The sequence below is a fragment of the Vicugna pacos genome, chromosome 31 (assembly GCF_048564905.1).
Source record: "Vicugna pacos chromosome 31, VicPac4, whole genome shotgun sequence".
Lineage (NCBI taxonomy): Eukaryota > Metazoa > Chordata > Mammalia > Artiodactyla > Camelidae > Vicugna > Vicugna pacos.
The window spans coordinates 16525806-16546384 of NC_133017.1; the positions used below are offsets into that span (position 1 = coordinate 16525806).

The window sequence follows — 20579 nt, forward strand, 5'->3', positions numbered from 1 at the left end:
GGCCTCGAGGACACAGCCCCTTTTCATCCCTGCCACTGACTCCCTGGGCAGCCTGCATGCATTTAACCATTAGGTAAATGCTTCTGAGTCTTGGTTTCTGTAGTGTGAAATGTGGATAATTATACTTATATTTGCGTGCCTCATGGGACTTCTCCTTAATATTTATAGCTGCAAAATACTTTGCAGTCATTTTTATTAATAGTTACCAGATGTGTCGTAAGGATTAATGAACTTATGATCTGAAATGTTTTGAGCTCTTGAAATAGGAGGCAACCGCCTGCACAAGGGATATGTAAAAGAGCATTAAGATGCAAACAATACCATTTGGAAATTTTAGCTGTTACATGTGAAGGACAAATGACACACTGAAGATTTCAGTACACTTTGTAGGTATTTTTGGTACCCTTGCTAAATAAGGTTGCTGAATTCACCACAGGCCATTGCCGAATACAGAAAGCTGGTACCCCCAACCCCAAACCTCTCACCGTCCCCTTCTTCGCGGGCACCGTCTTGAAAGATGCCCTGCCAGCCTTCCCTGCGTGGTGTCCAGGTGTTCAGTATTCTCCTTCATATCTAGATTTTCATCTCTATTTCCTCTGCCTCTTGCCATCCAAGTTCAGGCTCTTATATTACTGGCTCTCCACTAAACCATCGCAGCAGCTGCTTAATTGAACTCTCCAAGTTTTCTCTCTCCCCTATTTAGGGATTAATCATTTGTAAGCCTAGTTCTTATTGCCGCTTCATTCAGTATTTCGATAGCTCTTTACTGCCTGTGAAAATCCACCATCAGCTTATCCACGAAGGCCTTCTCCACATGCCCCCGCCTCGCTGGTCGATCTAGATCACTCTGTCTCTCCCAAGACCTCTTGGAAGATTGAGTTGCTTTCTCGAGCAGGAAAGTAGAGGAGGGAACACATCAGACTCAAAGGGCCGCCTTCCTTCGTCACGCTGCTCTTGACCTTTGAAGTGTCCCTTGGCCCTGGGAAAAGCCAGTCCGTCTAAAAGGCCTGCCTCGGAGTGAAATCACCCTCGTGGAGATGCTCTAGGCCCAGGTGACCCTTTCCTCCTTAGAATCTTCTCTGCTTTAGAAACTTCCATTCTGATAGCTGTGGTTTCCTTGATGTTTTCTTACTTGCATACACATCCCTCCCCCAGACTGGCTGGCCACTCCTGTGAGAGGAGTCCGCATCCTTCTGATCTTGTGTTCCCACAGCGCTACTGCAGTGCCTTCCTTGTGCACCTGAGACTCGGGTCCTCGTTGAGCTGAGTGTGTACAGCGTATCAGGGCCCCAGCTGACTTCTTCGTGTCAGGCAGTGTTATGGAGAAAACTGAAATACACAAAAGCAGAGTGACTTGTGTATTTGTCACCCAAGTGCACGGCCCATCTTGTGTGTCTGAACCCCAACCCCTTTTGCATGTGCCTTTTCTCAACTGTCCTCTGTTGGAGAAGTTTCTACCCTTGATCCTCTCTTGTTCGGAGTAACCGGGAAACCACTACTGCCTAGCATCCCTCAGAGAGAGGCACCACGAGGTTACTGACGTGTGAGACAGAGGAGTCGTTGCGGTCAGAGCGCCTGAAGTCTCACTCAGGCCCCACTCAGGGTTGATCTGCTCCTTTTGTTGGCACAGAGTTTAGCCATTTCAGACGTGTCTCATCACCCAGTGTCCTGGTTTGCACGTCATCCCAATGGTGGGGGTTGGGGCGGGCATGTCTGCAAAGCCCCGATGTTGCCTGGCCAGGAAGTGCTCACTGAGAGTTGAGTGGTGGTGAGGGGTGGACCTGAGGTCTTTAGCCTGGGACCACCTATGCGGACCCCCTGGATTCCAGCATCGCGTCCCAGTCAAACTGACCCTTTAATTCATTTCAGCAGGTATTTTTTCAGGCATTTGCTGGACTTTTCCAGTTACTCTGAATCATAAAAAAAAAAAAGCTATAAATCACGTTTCCATGCTCTGTTTAGGACATACCGTATCACCTTAGGAAAGGCATTACCCTGGCCGGCTGTAGTTCCATCCTTGGTGGGATCTTACATTTTTATGCTTTAAAGGAGCATGTTTCACCCCAATCTTGGTCTGTTTTAAATAAGATCAAACTGGAGAACGTAAGTATTTTGGAGTTCGAGCTTAACAAACTTTCTTTCTGCCCTTACTGAGAAATAGGCTCTGAGCACCACCCCATGTGGGGGGATTTCAGATACTCTGGGGAGACAAAAACAGACAGCAGGCCCCACACTGAGGGACTGTGAGGCTCAGGGAGGGGATGTGCCTGAAACGGAGCCCCTGGAGTGGGGCTGGGGTGGGGGCAGTGACATGTGGTGGGAGCTGCCAGGAGGTTCTCCCTGGTCAGGAATCCACGAAGGGGTTAGAGGGTCTGGAGCCTTGCTGCCTGCAGGCTGCCCTCCCTATCCTGTTCTGCTGGCCACTCACATTGCCTTCCTTAAGCTCATCTCTGATCCTCACTGGCCTTCAGCCCCGAGGAGCTCCCAGGTGTTTGCAGGGTCAAATGTGTCTTCCCTTTAGTTTACCTCTAGGCCCTCCCATCAGTTTAGCCGCATCTCCTGCTGTTTCCTACTTCATCGCCTCTCCTCACATCCTGTTGCTGGTCCCTTTACCTTCACCAAAAAGAATCCTTCCTTGCACTTCTCTCCCCAGGTGGTCACAGGGCATAATTGGGTACAGCGGTACCTTTGCTGAAACACGGTTGTTTGATGAGTGAACTCAGGTTAGCCCCCCAAGTGGCTTTCTGATTCCTTTCCTTTTCATTTACCGGTACCTCTTCACGGCCCTTTTCCTTATCCTGGGGCTAATTATTTTTTTACTCTCTCTTTCTCTTTTTTAAATGTGCCTTGAGCCACATGTCCGTAAGTGACCAAGTCAGTTCTTGGCGTGTTGCTCGCACCCGTTAATTCAGGCTCTTACCACCTCACACACGGCTGGAGTCTGTGATTTCTCCAGCCGGTTTGCCTTCTACCAGCAGAGTGGTCTTCTCGAGTTCTGCCTCCTTTGCCCGGGCGTCGTGGGGGTCTGGCGTTGCCTGTTAGTCGTTCCCCACACCGGAGCCTCTGTCCACGTCCCTGTCCTGCTCCTGGTGCCCCAGGCTGAGCTCCAGCCACACTGTCTGCCGTTCTGCTCCCTTCCTGGGGCCGCACTGCCCGCGCTCCTCTCGCACCCTGAGTCTCCCTGGCGAGTAAAGGCTTGGTTGAGATTCCACCTCCCCTGGAACCTCTCTCGATCTTTCCTGTCCTGGTCGCATCTCTGTAAAGTGCGGTGATACTTGTGTGTACAGACACGGCCCTTGGTTAACGTGTGCCTTGGGTGAAGGGGGAGCCTGTGGCGTCCAGAAGGCCGCACACTGTGCTGTTTTTAGCACGTGTCTGGTCCTGCTCATGGAGGGGGAGCCACTGGCTGTGCCCCTGACTTCCTGCACGTCCTTGTACACGGTGCTGACCCCAGCCCTCGGCATGCCAGTGACTTGTCAGAGTTCCTGAAAGTTGTAGATTCTCTTCGAATGGGTCCTCCTAAAGCTCTTCTGTCTGTTCGGTTGAAACCTTCTCTGGTTACCTCTGCTCTGCTTCTCCTGATCCCCGTGCCCGCCGCTGCCCTGTTTTCTCAGCCCGTGCCCCGGATCACCGTGCAGTCTGCCCTCCCGGAAGTCCGGGCGCCCAGGATGGCGGAGGTGAGTTGGTGGGAGCAGGGGTGGCACCTTTGCTGGTGGCTGCCCCACATCCGGTGGGTGGCCCCGGTGCTCTAATTGTTCAGTCCACAATGTGGTTTTTTATTTTAGCATTCCTGTTTTGATAATTATAATATAGGTCATTGTCTTCTCCCTCTATATTTTGCTTGTTACACTTTTCTATTTTCAACTTGTTAATCATATGATTGCTAAACTTTTAGATGCTTGACTGCTAATGTAGTCTGTTGCTTTAATAGCCCACTGCTAGGCAAAGGCGATTTCTATAAACAGAACAATCTCCTTATTCTAAGTGTTGGCTTAATTCTCAGTTTTACATTTCATTCTGATTCATGATATCAGCGTGAAAAGACTGATGCTAAGCTGGGGAGAAAATAGTCTCTTATGATCTCCCACAGATGAACAGCACTTCTCGTCTTATGAATAGCAAATCTATTTTCTCCCACTGTGCATTCGTTCTCTTAGGAAATGCTGTATCTTCATAGGAAAAAATTTACTTATTAAAACAATAGCAAAAGAGGCCAAATAATTTGAAAATTCAGATGTCCGGGGATTCACTCCTTTTTCAATGCCCCTTTTCAATCCAGGACATCCTTGGCGTTCATGAGTTTAACTGAAGGGAATGCCATGGCCCCCCCACGTCCACCCACCGTGGTCTTATTTATTATTTTGTGGAGGTGGGACTGGGGCCCCAAGGCCGGTGCGGCAGAGTGAGACCGCATCCCTTACTTGCAGGCGCTGCCCTGCGTGGCCTGTGCACCTCGGGCGGCTTTGCTGTGCACCCTGCTCATTGGCCCATATCTGGGCCTCCCCAGCAGCCTTGGGAGTGTCAGTGGTAAAGTGTAACCCGATGATGACAGGGAGGTTCCCACTCACAAATCAGCTCCAGTCAGTGGGGAGCGGCAGCCTGCAGTGCCACGCTGGCTCGGCAGGAAAGACGCGTGATCAGTGCTCTGCTCGTCTTCCGCCGCCTCTCCACTGTCGCTGTGGGCCTGAGCCCTGAGCCCTGACTTTTCACTTACTGGAGGCTTTGGATCAGTCCTTTAACCTCTCTGGGCCATGTTGTACAGTGAATACTTTCTGGCCCATATCAGAGGGTTCAGTGGAAGCTTATTTGGGTAACAGCAGGGAGTGCAAATACTGTCTCCAGACTGTCCCCTCCTCGGGCTGACCCCGCTGCCCTTAAGCAGACAGCAGGTCCAGCAATGGTGGGGTCTTACCCAGAAGGAGGAAGGGACGCAGGCTATGTCAGGACCATAGTTATTGTTCAGATTCTAGACTCTAGTAATTTGTGTATTCTTCCCTGCCTGGTCAATGATATTAAAAATAAAATAGAAAAGAATAAATAAAACATGTACAAGTTGCAAAAGAAAAATGATTGAAGGATTGCCTAATCTTTTAGAGTATTTATGCTGGTGACAGTTATTGATCTATTGGATTTAGTAAATTTTGCAGCCCAGAGATCCATCACAAAAATGGGTGGTTGATCTCAAGAGGTGCCGTTAATTTCGTGCCCCGAGAGTGTGCCTTGTGGGGGGAGGAGGGCCTCTGGAGACAGGATTATAAATGACAATTCACATGAAAATGCATGATTTATCAAACTGCTGAGTTAAGCCAAGTAACTGTAAGAGACTTATAGATCTCAGCTGTTTCCCAGTTCAAATAAATCCTGTATTTCAAATGGAAAATGGCCATTCCTGTAATATAAATAATCTTTCCGTAAATATTGAAAACATATTTCTTTTTCTGAGCAGCACCCTCTCCCCCACACCCAGCCCATTCCCTACTCCGACTGTTGGCCCCCCGGCATGGTGCATCGGGAATAGGAAGATAATCCGCCTGCTCCAAATGGCTAAAGTTATCAGTAGAGGAACACCTTAGAGCACCTCAGAAACCGTAGTGTTGGGATGAGCAGTGGGTGTCGTCATCCCTGGGAGAGGGGGCTCTGTGTGTCTCTGCCAGAGTGACTCGGACACGGTGATGTGACAGGGAGAGGCTGGCCGCAGCTCTGTCCTTGCTCGGCCCCTGTTTCTCCCTGACCGGTGCCGCAGGACCAGCCTGAGCAGCAGCTGGAAGGCCTCTCAGAGAAAGGGCACAGCCTGCAGGCAGCCTCTGTCCCCCCTCCTCCCCCGCCTCCCCACGCCAGGCCCCAGGCTCGTAACTTCCTGCCACAGCTGGCCAAGCTGTGCGGCGGCACTTCAAGGACCTCCAGTGAGACCACCGTTTGGGTTTTGCAGGAGGAAAAGGCTCTCCTGGCCTCTGCTCATCCTCTCAGTCTCCCCAGGAAGTCACTGTCGGGCAAGGGGAGCTGCTTCCCCGGGAGCAGAGTTCTTAGCTGAGTGCAGGGACGGGGGAGGCTCTGGGGGATAACAAAGGATTGAGATTTGAGTGTGCGTCTGCTGTGTGCCATGCTTGAGTGAGGGCTTCCTTGCCCGACTGGTACCGCACCGGCCCGGTGTGGCCGTCCCACAGTGTCCACCAGGTAATCCTCAGACACCAGCCGGGTGTCCTACAGTTAACTCCACTCTGACCCCTGAACCTGGAGACAGTGTCAGATTCCACAGGGTAAGGGCTCACTCCTGCAAGATGGCCCCCACTTCAGATGCCAGTCACAAGTCCAGGTTGTCACCAGTACTTCTGAACAGCGGGCTCCAGATCAGAGTGTCGCATGGCCCCCTGCTCAGGTTCAATTAATTTGCTAGAGTGACTCAACGGAACTCACACATTTTACTTAACTAGTAATCAGTTTATTATAAAAGGACATAACTCAGGAACAGCCAAATGGAAGAGATGCATAAGGCTGGGGGTGGGAAAGGACGGGGAGCTCTCTGGGTGCCACACTCTCTCCAGATCTCCACGTGCTGAACACAGGAGCTCTCCCAACCCTGTACTTTTGGGTTTTTATGGAGGCCCCACTTCATTACATAGGCACGACTGATTAAATCATTGGCCATTGGTGGTTGATTCCACCTCCAGCCTCTCTCTCCTCCCCAGAGGCCAGGGGTGGGATGGAAAATTCCAACCCTCTAGCTGTATGGACAACCAGCCCCTTCCCTTGGTAGCTTTCCAGAAGTCACCCCATTAACAGAAATTCAGATGCAGTTGAAAGAGTCTTGTTATGAGAGTCAGGAAACCTTCATCTTCTTACCAAGTAGGAAATCCCAAGGGTTTGAGGAATTCTGTGCCAAAAAGCGGGTCTAAGACCAAATATGTATTCCTTACTAGAAACCCCGTATCGCAGGCAGCCGTTAACGATCTGCGGTTTCTGTAGAGGCGAGGCGATGAGGGCGCCCGTGGCCGCCTTGCTCAGCTCTCAGCCGGGCAGGTGCCCCGCCGGCCCGGAGCCTAGGCGGCATGGGTATTTGGCGGGAAGCAGGCGAGGCTGCACGGACTGATCAGAGGGATGGATCGGGGGCTGATGTGGGAACCCGGCCGCCCTGCTGCACCGCTGTGCTTGGTCCACCGTCAAAGCTGTGATGTCTCAACCGATGACCGAATCCAGCTTTTTGGGAGTGAATCCTAACTCTGAATTCTCCCCTTCCCACTGCAGGCTCGGCGAGAGAGCGCGGGGCTGCGCGTGGCCCCCGCCCCAGCCATGCCGGCCGCCCCCGCCCCCGCACCCAAGACCTGTGATGGGCCCCCGAGAGCGGCGCCCGGCTCCCCGGGCCCCGAAGGTGCAGACGGGCCGCCCAGCCCCCTGAGCGAAGCGTCCAGCGGCTACTTCTCGCACAGCGTCTCCAGCGCCACCCTGTCCGATGCCTGCGGCCCTGGCCTGGATGCTACAGCCTCGCCCCCTCCCGGGCCCTGCCCGGCCGCCCCTGAGCCCAAGCCCCTGGCCTCACCGGCTGCCCAGTTCCCATCGCTGCCCGACCCTGCAGAGCAGACAGCCCCAGGCGACGGCGTGGCCGCGGCCCAGGAAGGGGCTTCTGCGGAGAAGCGGGACGGAGCAGCAGCCACGTGCCCGCAGGGCCAGCAGAGCTGGGGCGCCGGTGCCTCTGTCCTCCAGCAGCCGGAAAGCCCCCAGCCCCAGGCGAAGGCAGCCGCCAGCTCAGAGCCCGACGTCTCCAAGCCACAGCTGCCCCCTGACGCCCGGCCCCTGCCACCCGCTCCGGCGTCTCCGTTCAGGATCCATAAGGTGCGGACCTCTGAGCTGAAGTCGTTCACACGCATGCTCGGTGGGGACCCCGGCGGCCCCTCGGGGACCGAGGAGGACCCGCTGGCCTCAGGAGGCCTGGGCAACGGCAGCGCTGGGGGACAGGCCCTGGGAAAGCTGGAAGTTTCCTCGGATTCTGAAGAAGCCAGTGAAGTTCCAGAATGGCTCAAAGAGGGAGAGTATGTTACAGTGGGCACCAACAAGACGGGCATCGTGAGATACGTGGGGCCCACCGACTTTCAGGAGGGCACGTGGGTCGGAGTGGAGCTGGACTTACCTTCAGGTGAGTGGCGCTTGTCTGGGCCAGTTCCTGGCACCTGAGGTGGCTCACTGTGCCCACGGTGGTCAGGCAGACGAGTGTCAGACCTGCCCAGGCTGCCAAGCACCTGCTCTCTGCTCTTGCTCATGTTATTGACCTCACTGGTCCCCTGCCTCCACCACTTTTCAGAGTCAGGAATTTTCCCTGGATAAGAGTTTCCTAAGCATTTTAAGAGTCAGATTCTCTTTTTTTTTAACCTGAAGAAATTTCTCAGAAACCTAAGACATTAATTGAAAGCTAGTAATGAACATAAATGCTGGTTTGTATTTTTTAAGTCACAGGAGCCTCTGCATTTGAACTGTCACAGCAGCTCTGCTGGAATTACAAACACTGATGCCCCTGCGGGGAGGCTCAGATGTGTCGGGTGTTTCTAAGACAGCCCGGGGTGGAGGACAGAAGGCGGCAGGCTGATCTAAGAGCTGTTGGGGCTTGCAGTCTCCTTCTAGAATGGCTGACCTTCAAGGGAGGAGATCACCTTTTTCAGAAAAACTGAGGGCAGGACTTAAGGAAATACTTTGTCCTGCAGTGTTTTTGTTTTTTGTTTTTTTTAAATTGAGGTATAGTTGATTTGCAGTGTTAGTTTCAGGTGTACAACATAGTGATTCAAAATTTTTATAGATTATACTCCATTTAAAGTTACTGCACAAAGCTGGTTATATTCCCTGTGCTGTGGAACGTATCCTTGTAGCTTATTTATTTTATTCATGGTAGTTTGTACCTTAGTCCTCTACCCCATCTTGCCCCTCCCCCTTCCCTCTTCCCACTGGTAACCACTGGTTTGTTCTTTATATCTGTGAGTCTGGTTTTGTTGTATTTACTAGTTTGTTTTATTTTTTGGATTTCACATATAAGTGATATACAGTATTTGTCTTTCTCTGACTTACCTCACTTAGCATAATACCCTCCAGGTCCATTTGTTTTCACAAATGTCCTGCAGATTTTTTTTGTTTTTTAAACAGCTTTATTGTGATGTACTTTACATGCTATAAAGTCCTCCTGTTTAAAGTGTACAGTTCAGTGATTCTTAGTATATTTACGGAGTTGTGCAATCTTGACAGTAGTCTAATCGTAGAGCAGGTTTATCACCCCAAGAAGAAGCCACAGGTCCATTAGCAAGACACTACCCTTCCTAAGCCCCAGGCAACCATTAATCTACTTTTTGTCTGAGCTGATAGGAAGGGTCCTAATCTGGTCTGGACCTTCACATCAGTGGAGTCATATAATATGTGGCCTCGGTGACTGGCTTATTTCATGTCCCGTGTTTCCCGGGCTTATCCAGTTGTGGCCTGGGTCAGCCCTTCATTCCTTTTTATGGCTAAATAATATTCCACTGCCGGGATGGCCCACATGTTTGTATCTGCTTATCAGTTGATGGATGTTTGCATTGCTTCCACTTTTTGGCTTTTGTGAGTCAGGCTGCAGGGACTATGTGTGTGTAAGTTTTTGTGTGGACACACATTTTCATTTCTCACGGACATTCAGGAAGTTCCCTCTGTGTCTGACATGCTGAGATCTGCCTATCTGATTGCCTTCCTCCCTCCCACCAGTGTGTCCAAGGGAAGTGAGGCTTGGGGCTGTGGGGATGGGTTCTAGGAGAGCCTGCTGGGTGTTGCTGTTGAGACAAGGAGAGTGAGAGTCGGGAGGGGGCTCTGGGAACCAGAGGCCCCAGGACTGCCTCTGGGCCCCTAGGCTCTGATGTGAAGTCACTGTCTCTCAATAATTTTGGTAAAGAAAGTCATAAATTGGAAGAGGTTGTAGCAGATTAGTGTGGCACAGGCTAGAATGTTTTCTAAACTCTATTTCTGCTGAAGTGCAGAGGGGAATTGGGAAAGAGGTGTGTATCTGTGAGCTGAGTAATCTAAGGGAGGTTAGAAAGTAGATGAGTTCAGCCAACAAGTAAGTATTAAGTGCCTACTACGTTCCTTTCCCTGGACTTGCATTTTAGAGGGAAGAGAATTACCAAGTAAACAAACAAGTAAAATGTGATAGTAGTAAGTGCTGTGACGAAGAGAAAACGGGATGAGCGGAGGGAGGGGGTGGGGTGGGGGTGTTAAATATTAAATACTGAGGGAGCAAAGGCCTGAGAGGTATGGGGAGGCAGGTGGGCTGAGGGCACTGAGGGTACAAGCCCCAGAGCAGGGACGAGCTTGGGGAAGTCTCATGCCAGCCAGGAGTCTGGGGAGGGTGGTGTGGTGGCCAGGTCAGGGCGGTGCAGTAGGAGAGGAAACCCCTGGAGGATTTAAAAAGCTTTTACTTAGGAGTATAGACTTGGGATGAGAGTGGGAACAGGAAGGCCACTTAGGGGGCTGCCAGATGTCCAGGCTGGGGGTGAGGGGTATGTGGAGGTGGTGAGCAGTGGTTAGAATTAGGAAGAACAGGATGGTGCTGGCTGGGACCGAGGGACTGTGGGGCGTCAGGGAAGGAAAGGAGTCACCTGACACCTGAATGTGGCCTGTGAACGGGGTCATGGCCATGCCCTTGACCCTGTGGGAAAGCCTGAGAGCAGTAGGGGCATGGTAGGGAGGAAAAGGAATTCTGTGTCAGGATGTGGTGTTGGAGGTGCCTTGGGACATCTGGTGGAGACGAGACATCAGAGGCCACCTTGGCCTGGACAGGCAGCTGAGAGGCATCTGGGTTCTCGGAGTGTAGGCTGGGTGGGCGGGCCCCCAAGCGAGGTAAGGCAAGAAGGGAGGAGCAGTGAGATGGGACATGGGAGCCTGTCCCAGGAGCCAAGTGGTGGCGGTGGCTGGAGAGTGGGAGAGGTCACCTGGTAGATACCTCGAGAGGTGGACCGAGTGACCCTTGCTGACCGTGCACAGAGCTGGTGAAGGGTGGGCCTGTTTGGGGGAGAGAGAGGGCAACGACAGGGTGTGCAGTGAATGTGGACAGTTCAGGACTGTTTTTGCTACAAAGCTCACATTCCCCACCAGCCCGTCTTCATGGGGCGTGGTAGCTTAGGGATCCAGGGAACCCCCTTCCCTTCCCTGTCAGCTCATCCTTCACCTTCAAGCATTTTCTGTTTGCTTTTACAAAGGAAACTTCTTCACACCTTCTTGATACACGAAACATGCCATCTAACTAGCTACAATTTGGTAATTTGCCAGTTTCCATCTAATTTAGGAAAAATAACAAGATTTAGGAAAAATAATCATTCTACCAAGGCCCTCCATCCTAGGTTTGCATGTTGACTGTCCATATTGACTGCGGGGGTGGGTTGGGGGCGGCGCGGGCTCTGCTTTGGTGGCACGTGCGTGCGTGTCAGGGTCTGGTCCGTCCTCCTGCAGGGACCGCCACGCCCCCCGCCAGGCGCCGCCCCTGCCGCGCCCTTCAACCCGGGGCAGCCGCGCGGGGTCGTCGTGCGCGTGGGGGCCCCTCCGGGCTGGGAGCCCCCTCCACGTCGCCTTTCTCTTCTCCCCGTAGGTAAGAACGACGGCTCCATCGGCGGGAAGCAGTACTTCAGGTGCAACCCCGGCTACGGGCTGCTGGTGAGGCCCGGCCGCGTGCGCAGGGCGGCGGGCGCGGGCCGGCGGCGCAGCGCGGGGCTCCGGCTGCAGGGCGCCCCCGAGCCCCGGCGCGGCGGCGGCGGCGGCCTCTCGGGCTCGGCCACCAACCTGGCCTCCCTGACGGCGGCGCTGGCCAAGGCCGAGGGCGCGGCGCTGCGGGCCGACCGCGGCCACAGGAGCCCCGAGAACCGCAAATCCTGGGCCAGCTGAGCCCCTTCCCGAGCCTCAGCGGGGACAGGCCGGGCGGAGCGGGGGGGGGGGGGGGCGGGGCCCCTCTCCCCGGGGAGCAAGCGGGCCAGGAATGCTTTTTGCACGACGCGCGCATGGGGCTGGGGACCTCTCTCCCCCACAGAGCGGGGCGAGTCTTGGCCTGGTGGAAGGTTCTAGGAGCCAGGGTGATGCCGGATTGTGGGGAGTGAGGGTCCTGCGTCTCCCTGCCCCTGGGCCTGGGGCTTCCCCCTTGGGCGCGGGGGCTGCTGTTTTCTGTCTGACAACCCCATTAACCTCTTAACTTAAAACATACTCGTCACTAGTGCCTTTCCGTCTCCACAGAAGGTGGGCTGCCTCCCTCTGCCCTCGGGGGCCAGCACCCGAGTTCTGCCCCGAGTCCTGGCTTGCTCTCCACGCTCGTGGCACTCCTGTCGCCCTGACCCCCACACTGAGCTCCAGCTCCCGCAAGTGCCTCCAGCCCTGGGCCTGACCCCCTCTGCCGCTCCCTCTTTCTTTCCACGGGGTTTCTTAGAGGTTTCTTTGTGGGTGTTTTAGCATCTTTATATCCGGCAGGTTTCTGTTTGCCATTTATTCCCTTAATAGAGATCTTGGAATATATTTATTTATATTTATTTTTTCAAAATCTGAAATCATTTGCGAGTCACAATCGTCCGTCCGCCTGGCACAAATGCCCAGGGCCTGCCTTGCACGTCAACTGGCCTCTGTGGTCTCTTCGGAGCTGCCAGCCTCCTGCTTCGGGCAGAGGTTCTGGAGGGGCCAGAGGACAGTGCCCCTCCTCGTGTCCTTTAATGCAGATACACACGTGGCCTTACTCTAAGCTATAACGAAAACTTGGAGAATTTTGTTGTGCTTTCGTAGTCGGTGACAAAGTCAGTCAGAGGCGTCACAGCCTCACTTGGTGCAATTTTGGTTTTGGGGAGATCCTTAGGCCCTTTCTGTGCCCTGACACCCTGGCTCAGCGTGGGACTGCAGCCCAGTAGATGGGCTGTGGAGGGAGGGCTCCCCGCCCTGTTTTTATCCCTGGGACTCTCGCAGAGCCACAGCCAGGCTGTCCTGGATGGTGCCCGGTACAACATGAAGCATCCCAGAGCATCACCCAGCTCCGTCAGGACTGCCCTGGTCCAGAGCCCTCCCTGCGGGCTCTTTGGGAGGGTCTGGAGGCTGGGATACGGCCAGCATCTCGCTCTCAGGGGGGCGAAGGGTTTCCAGGGAGGCACAGGGCGGGACTCCTGGTATTGGGAAGTCGGTGCTCCTGGGATTACCAAGGCGTTAGCCCAGTGACCTGGTGCCCACTATTCACCGCCTTCCCTGCCTGTCACCTCGGGAGCCTCAAGGGCCTGTGCTATGAGCAAGGGATGGGGGACACCTGGCAGCTGGGGACGGAAGTCTAGGGCTGGGGTTCACACACAGTGTTCTTGTCTGTCTCTCTTTAGTTCTCACGCTTAGGCTCTTAAAAGAGGCATCCATCCAGAAAGCTTTTTTCAAAGAAATTTCCGTTCTCTAGGATGTGATGACCGCCAGTCACTGTCACCGTGGGGACTGCTGGGTGGGACGGAGTCACCGGGGCTCACTGACCCCAGACCAGACCTGCACTGGCTGGAGCTGCCCTGGCCTGCACTTCCTCTCACGCTGGTGGGAGGGCGAGGCTGGGAGTCTTGAGGTCTCACCCCTTGATCTCAGCAAATGCTTGGGGTTTTGGAGCAGGAAGGGATCTCACAGGGAACAGGCTAAAGCCGAGGAAAGTTCAGTGATTTTTCCAGGGTGCCGAGAAGCTCCGGCTTCTGACTCCTGGCCCAGGCTCTTTCCCTTGTCCCTGTGAAGAAGCGCAGCTGCCTCCCTGCCGGCCAGCGCGCAGTCTGCAGGTTTCAGTGACAGCCCGGTGCTCCCCCGCCACCATCAGCTGCCCCAGCAGAAGGATGGGCGGTTAGGGGGCCCCCTGGGGGCCAGTAGAGCACCCTTTCCTGTCCTCTGCTGCATTCCTGGGAACACCTGCCGGGAGGGTGGCCCTGAACCCAGTGCTGTCACTGTGCCAGCTTCTCTACGTCACCTCCTTCCCAGCACAGAAGTTCTCTTGCAAAACCTGTTTTCAGTGTGAGACTCTCCTCTGTGGACAACACCATCGCAATTTGGTCCCGACAGCAGCTCTTGCTCCCACGGCCTTGGGTGACGTGCCCTGAGGCAGAAAGTTGTGCACCGAGCCCACCGGTAGACATGGGAGGCGGTGTGGGTGTGTGTGATCCTTATATATGTAGCCAGGTACTTGTTGGGACCCATCTGCCCTGTAACGGGGCGTCGACAACCTCGCAGAACCAGCTTGGGTTGGGTGTGCGGGGTCACACTCCTTTGTCGTTGGGTTGAACCGAATGGGAGGGGGCTCCAGGGGACCCGCCACCTGAGGGCCTGTGCTCGGAGCTGCGGGGAGCCCTGAGGGCCTTGGATGAGATGTTCAGCCTTCGCAGTTGGGTTGTCTGAAGAGCCCTCAGGGCCACCTTCTCCTCCTCGCGCCCTGGCCTCCACCTCCCCCCAGGCCTGCTTTGTGAACAAACAGCCCAGGTCCCTTCCCGGGATTCCAGCATCTCTGCCCCTGGGGAAGGCGTTTCCCTGCACGCAGCCCTCGTTTCTCCCGGAGGACGGCACCCTAGCTGGTCTCAAGTCTGCAGCTCCCAGCTTGCCCAGGCTTTGAATGAAGCAGGTTTGGGCTTGTGCTGGTGGTGTGTGAGAGAGGAGAAGTCATCCCCCTGGGTTCCTAGTGAGCTATCCCCATGGCTGGAGGCCAGCACTGCTGTCGGGAGGCTGTGGGTGACCTGTCTCTCCAGACCCTGCTCTGGCCCCTCAGATGTCCGAGACCCTCGAGGGCAGTGAGGTGGCCTCTGGAAGAACCAGGTGGGGCATGGGGGCAGTGCTGGCTCCTTGCAGGGGTGCAGGGCCCGCGTCCTGACCCTCCTGTCCTCTTGGTCCAGATGTGCACATCCCTTCGGGCCGGTGTTCGGATGGGTGGACAGGGGAACCCAGGATGTGCTGCCATCAGCGGGGGTTGGGGGACCGTCCTCCAACTCATAGGTGATGAAGAAAGCCCATCCTGCCCCAGGCTGCCGTGTCTACTCTGGTTTCTCTTGCAGACTAATATTAGCTGTGAGCGGGAAAGCCATGAACCAAGCAGCCCCCACACACCGAGGTTCTCGGGCGGAGGGTGCAGCTTGACAGTGTCTGGGCTGCAGGTTGGGGGAGGGGCTCCCTTTCACCCACCTTCTGTTCTCGCCTTACTGACAGACAGACCTAATTTTAAATAAATGTCAGCTTTAGGATTTGAGATGTGGCTTCTAGCAGGCCAGGCTCTGGGATTTAACATGACAGCAGGAAGAGGGTGGCTGTGTGGTCGCTGGGGCCGGTGAGGGACTGTCTGTGGCTCCAAGCTGCACGAGGTCAGGTCAGAGGCCAGCGGGAGCCCTCCTGGGCCTCTGCCTCCCACTCTGCACATGCAGGGTTATCCAGCCCAGACCCCAGGGGTCTGTAGGGGGGCAGTGAGGGCGGCTGGGCCTGCGTGGTGGCCGTGGCATGCTCAGTGAGGAATCAAGCTGTGAACCGGCCCCTTGAGGCTGAAAGGCTTAGGAAGTGTTCAGAGCCCTGTTGATCCCTTACGTTTCCTCCTCTTAAAGTTCCCTGTATGTGAAACTGACCAGGAGGTCGTGGGTACCTGTTTTCCCAGCTGATTAGCTGCACTTGCCCGAGGCCTGCCTGTGGCCCGCATCTCACGTGCCAGTCAGCTCCCAGGCCTGGCTGCCCCTCTGTCCCGCCTTGCCTCCAGGACGGGTCGTGCAGCCCAAGACCCTGACTCCGTTGTCCCCACGCGCGTCTTTCTGAGGAGTCTGCGTGCCTTCTGCCGTGCTGCTGACGCTAATTGTGTGGGGAGTCTTGGAACGTCTTCTCTGTGTGCGGAGTTCTGTATGGTGGGTTCACGTAAAAAAGTGATTCTGATTGGGGGAGTGTATTGATTTGCTATACATGAAATGGGAGTTAAATCCAAAGACTCTGTAATGAATTGTAAAGACTTAATGATTTGTACTGTATAATGAACTAAACTTCTGTAATTTTGTACCATATATGCCTTTCCGTCATATGACCAGCAGCCTCTAAATAAAACCAGATGATTTCATGCCTGCGTCTGAGGTCGTCTTACTGTTTTCCTCTCCCCACCCTGAGGCATTCAAACTGTCCCACAGGCTGGGGTGGCCTGGTTCTGACTGATTGAGGTGGGTTTTTCAAGGTTGGGGAGGTTTGGGTTCATGATGGTTCTGTGGCCAGTCTTATACCCACTCCTTGGTTGAGACCTTTTTCAGGAGCCAAGAACCAGCAGAAACCTCTGATGGCCTTAGACCCAAGGTAATCGGAGCTTCTGGACCATCTAATCAGGAGACCGCTTCTCTGGAGCAGACATCCCAGCTCTCAGGCCTCGGCTTCATGTCCACCTTGCCCTGCATGACGGGCCCGCGTCGGATGCCCCAGCTGGGGAGCAGAGGACCTCTTTCTACTGCTGCACAGGTGAGTGGACCCTCAGAGGTTCTGCAACAAGGTGTTTGTGGGGAGGATTATGGCTGTGGTCGCCGGCAGGCCGGGTCCAGCCCCTGCAGGCCGTGGAACCTGATGGCATTTGTTGGGCCCTGAGGTGAACACCCGCAGGACGTGGCACCCAGCTGTAGACCTGCATGTGCTCAGACCAGCACAGGGCAGGGTGGGCTCAGCCCAGAGCTCGGGCGAGGAGGAGGGAGGCCTCCTGAGGTGGCTGCGGGGTCCTGCTCGTGGGCCAGAGGCACAGCCCACACTGGTGAGGGGTGCGGTCAGCTACTCCCACACGGACGCCCACTTGCTGGCAGCCCCACGTTGGTGAACCACCCTGCCTGCGTCTGGTGTGAGATGTGCTTGCAGATGTCGGGCTGATGGGAGGTGGCCATCAGTCACAGCACATCTCAGCGGGACTTGTTTATATTCATAAGTGCCCAAGAGTTGTTCTCAGAGATAAGCCCTGCCAAATAATGACAGGAACTTGGCAGCCTGGAGCCGTCCTGCTCTGAGGAAGGAGGCTCAGATTGATCTAGCTCCCAGGATGAATCTCTTTTTTGAGCTGCTACTTACTGTCTTGCAACTTAATGAGATCTCCTTTGTTTGCACGAGGCTATGGGGTTTTTACGATTGCTCAGAGCCCAGAATGGGCATGGGTCGGGGTGGCACGTTTGGTCTGTTCACTCACTGGGTCACTCAGAACACCTGTGCGCTCACCCTGCACTGGGTGAGGTGGAGGTGCCCGCGGGAGGGGCCCCAGAGCCATAGGGTTTGAGGTTACCTCCAGGCAGGTGTGTTTGGAGATGAGGCGAGGGGAGGCAGTGCTGCAGGGCAGGCGGGGCCTGAAGCAGAGAACCAGGAGGAGCCATTTTGGCCCAAATGAAGGAGCATAGAGGGGATGGTCCTTGGCACCCCCGCCTCCCCCCAACTCCTGCCTGACGCCATTGGCATCTTAGGGTTTGAGGGCAGCTTAAAGTTTTGTTTAATCTTTTCTAATTATGTATAATGAGAAAAGAAACCGTTTATGTCTCAGTTTTTTCTGAGAAGGGGCCAGTAAATCCATCTGAGCCTTGAGTCCTGCTTAAGAATTGGCTCGCGACCATTGGATGCTTTAAAGAAACACAAATGGCAAAGCTTCAGCTTTCTTTCATTTTTTTTTTTAAATACTAAAGGTGAAGCCCCGGGAAAGGAAAGATGGTTTTTATGAAAATGAGGTGGTCAGGGCATGGTCCGGGGTGGGAGCTCAGCACAGTAAAGGCTGTGGTCCTTGTGAAAGAGACGCTGCCAGCATCCCAGTGGTTTTAGGATGTGGGAAGATGGTGCCTGCAGTGAGGGGACCATAGGCGGGGAAGTTATGGGAAGGCACAGCCCCTCCTGGGGAACTAGGGGCAGACACGAAGGGAGCACAGGCCGGAGGCAGAAGTGGCCAGAGCTGGGGCCAACATCGCCTCTCAGCCAAGTGCTGTCTGACTGTCCCCTTGACCCCTGTCAAGCGTCCTTGGGTCTTTGGGGCACCAGTTCTTTTTTGAAGCACTAGGAGACAGCTGAGAACACAGCTGTCAGGGGGCTTCCCAAACGACTGTCCTTGCCCAAAGAAACCCCGGCCAGTCTTCGTTCAGTTATACGTTTTATTCTCTAATAGGTACAATACTAAAATAAACACAAATTAAAAAAAAGTTTTATTAAAACAAAACTGTACAAAAAAGCAGTATACTACATTTTAGTTACAGAACAGTCTACTGTCCAAAAGGCACTAATCCAGAATAGGAGATACAATGATACAGGACTCATTTGAACTATTTTAACCAATACAATAGAGCACTTGTTTCTTTGACCATTTACATCTGGAAACAAGGGCTTTTTGCTACAGTCATCACACAATGTTATAAATATGAGCCCCACAGGTGAAGGTGCAGTATCACTCTCCCAGGAGAAGGCTCACGTCAAGAGGGGCTGTCACGGGGCTGCGAGGTGGGTGGGCAGTTGGCGGGTGGGGGGAGGCCTGACTGTTGTGGGCACACGGGGCTTGTCTTCCAGCCTGGCCTCTCTGATGGTTGGTTCTGGCCATTACTGGCAGCCACCCTACCCCCTCTTGGGTGTTAGCACCGGGAAAGTGGGTTCTGAGACCCCCCAGGGAACTGGGGCTGGAGGTCTGGGTGGTGAAGCGCCAGCAGCTCAGCAGAGGGGAGGCATTTTGTAACCTGATCGGATAAAGGCAGCAACTACTTGGAAGAGGGATGCGAACCCCGGGATGGCCGGTGAGCTGGGTGCTGCCACCAGGCACAGCCCCTGCTGCTCTCTGGGCAGACTTGTGGCCCAGAGATAAGAGGCCCTGTCCCTTGCTTCAGAGAGGGCCTGCGTCCCCTCCTGGTGGGACTCTGACAACCTTGTTTTGGAAGCTGATTTCTAGAAAGGGGATTTTTGCTTCCCAGAGGCCGCACCCTCCCACAGTAGCTCCCAGGCCCAGCCTGGCCCACTTCTCCATATTCGGTGGCCTGGACAACTCTCTCCACCCAGATTTCATCCTCTGATGGACTCTGGCCCTGAGGAAGAGAGATACTGCAGCTTTCCAAACAGTGTCATACACGTAAGACGAAGACAGGCATCTGATGTTAACAAAAATAAGTAACAAAGAAACAGGATTAAACCAAATCTCTTCTCACAGCGCCCTATACTACATCCTCCTTCTGCTTAGCAGAAAATTGTACGTACACAAAAATACAAATACACAATTTTGTAGAACAGTCTGATTTTTAATATATTTATATATATTTATATTTATACGAGTGGCAGGTTCATTATATAGAGCTTTTTGCACTTTTGGCTCATACGCAACAAGGCTTATAAATTCAGCTTTAGCTTTCATTCAGGTTTTATAGCTTTTGAACAATTGTTTTCACATTTAAAGCAGCATCCAATTTGCACTAGGAGTTTGTGGTGATTACAGAAGGTGGGGTCAGAAGGTTGCTGACGGGGAGGCGGGGCCGGGCGGGCAGAGATACATTCCAGTGTGTGCGGCGACGTCGGAGGATTGCTATGGGACAGAGCTGACCATGATGACCCCTTGAGGTAGACTGAACACCTTACAGCAGACTCGGACACAGGTGCGGCTCCCCTCAGGGACACATGGTGCACAAAGTGAGGGACAGAGACCCAGAGACGCCCAAGGGAAACACAAAGACTAAGACACAGCGGCGAAGGCGGGCGCTCTGCCTGGACCCACCGGGCGGGGGCCCCACGCAGCCCGCGCGGGGACTGAGGACTTGGCGGATGCTCAAGACTTGCCGGCGGCCCCAAGGCATCTGGTCCGTGGTATCTGATCACATCACCACCGTCAAACTCGCTTCCCGGCTTAGAGCTTGCCGCACAGCTAGTCCCCACCCCGCGAGGCACGGGAGACGGAGCCGCTCTGAGGTGGAGGCCATCCCCCGGCACCCGGCTCGGGGCCAGGTGAGTGGGGACGAACCCACCTCTCTCCGCGCCTCTCTCCCCGCCTCGTTCCACCCCGCTTCCTCCAGCCCGGGAGCTGCCCCGCGCACCTGGAGGACCGAGGGACCGCACCCGAGCGGGGAGGGGCTCAGAGAAGCCCCCTCAACCTCCCCGCGGCAGCGCCCCCCGCCTGCTCACCTCCAGCCACGCCGCCCCCCCACCCCAGCTCACAGGTCCTCTGGCAAACTCGCCCACACGTGGTAGCCGGGAATGCCCAGCGTTCTGGTTGTCACATTGTCTGAAGAAAAATGCTGGATTAATGAAAATAAAGTGCCTGGGTATGGATTGTTCCGTTTTGCAGAACGTTCTAACGCACCAACAAATCATCTCCGCGCTGCTTGGTGCCGGGATGCCCCCCGTGCGGCCACATGGTAACCCCCGGACCCCTACCCCGCGGCCAAGGCCCCACACAGGTCAGACTTAAAAGTACTCAAAACAAGAAGCAGACAGATCATCATCTCACACTCGTGTTCAAAGACGCACCTCTGATCTTGTTCCTCCCCCTACTGATGTCGGCCTTTCTGGGCCCCTGTGGGCAGACGCCCGGCCCCTCAAGTCTAGGAAGAGAGGCTGCCGACAGGAGTAAGGATGGCAAAGGCATCATCCTGATTTTAACTGTGATTATCCGACTCCGC

General features: G+C 54.5%; 2 protein-coding genes across 4 annotated transcripts in view; one reads left to right on the forward strand and one right to left on the reverse strand.

Annotated features, from left to right (window-relative positions):
• KIF13B (kinesin family member 13B) overlaps positions 1-16051 on the forward strand; it is a 165529-nt gene extending 149478 nt beyond the window's left edge. The window contains exons 38-40 of one of the 2 annotated variants that reach the window (XM_072952758.1): positions 3615-3677; positions 7243-8128; positions 11585-16051. In XM_072952758.1, the coding sequence (XP_072808859.1) occupies positions 3615-3677; positions 7243-8128; positions 11585-11877 (1242 nt within the window). In that variant the 3' untranslated portion in view covers positions 11878-16051. The remainder of the gene's footprint in view (positions 1-3614; positions 3678-7242; positions 8129-11584) is intronic. The other variant, XM_072952759.1, reaches the window with a different exon arrangement.
• A 2018-nt stretch (positions 16052-18069) lies between these two features.
• Positions 18070-20579, reverse strand: part of HMBOX1 (homeobox containing 1) — a 134944-nt gene continuing 132434 nt past the window's right edge. For both annotated transcript variants that reach the window (XM_072952729.1, XM_072952728.1), the window contains exon 10: positions 18070-19061. In XM_072952729.1, the coding sequence (XP_072808830.1) occupies positions 19035-19061 (27 nt within the window). In that variant the 3' untranslated portion in view covers positions 18070-19034. The remainder of the gene's footprint in view (positions 19062-20579) is intronic.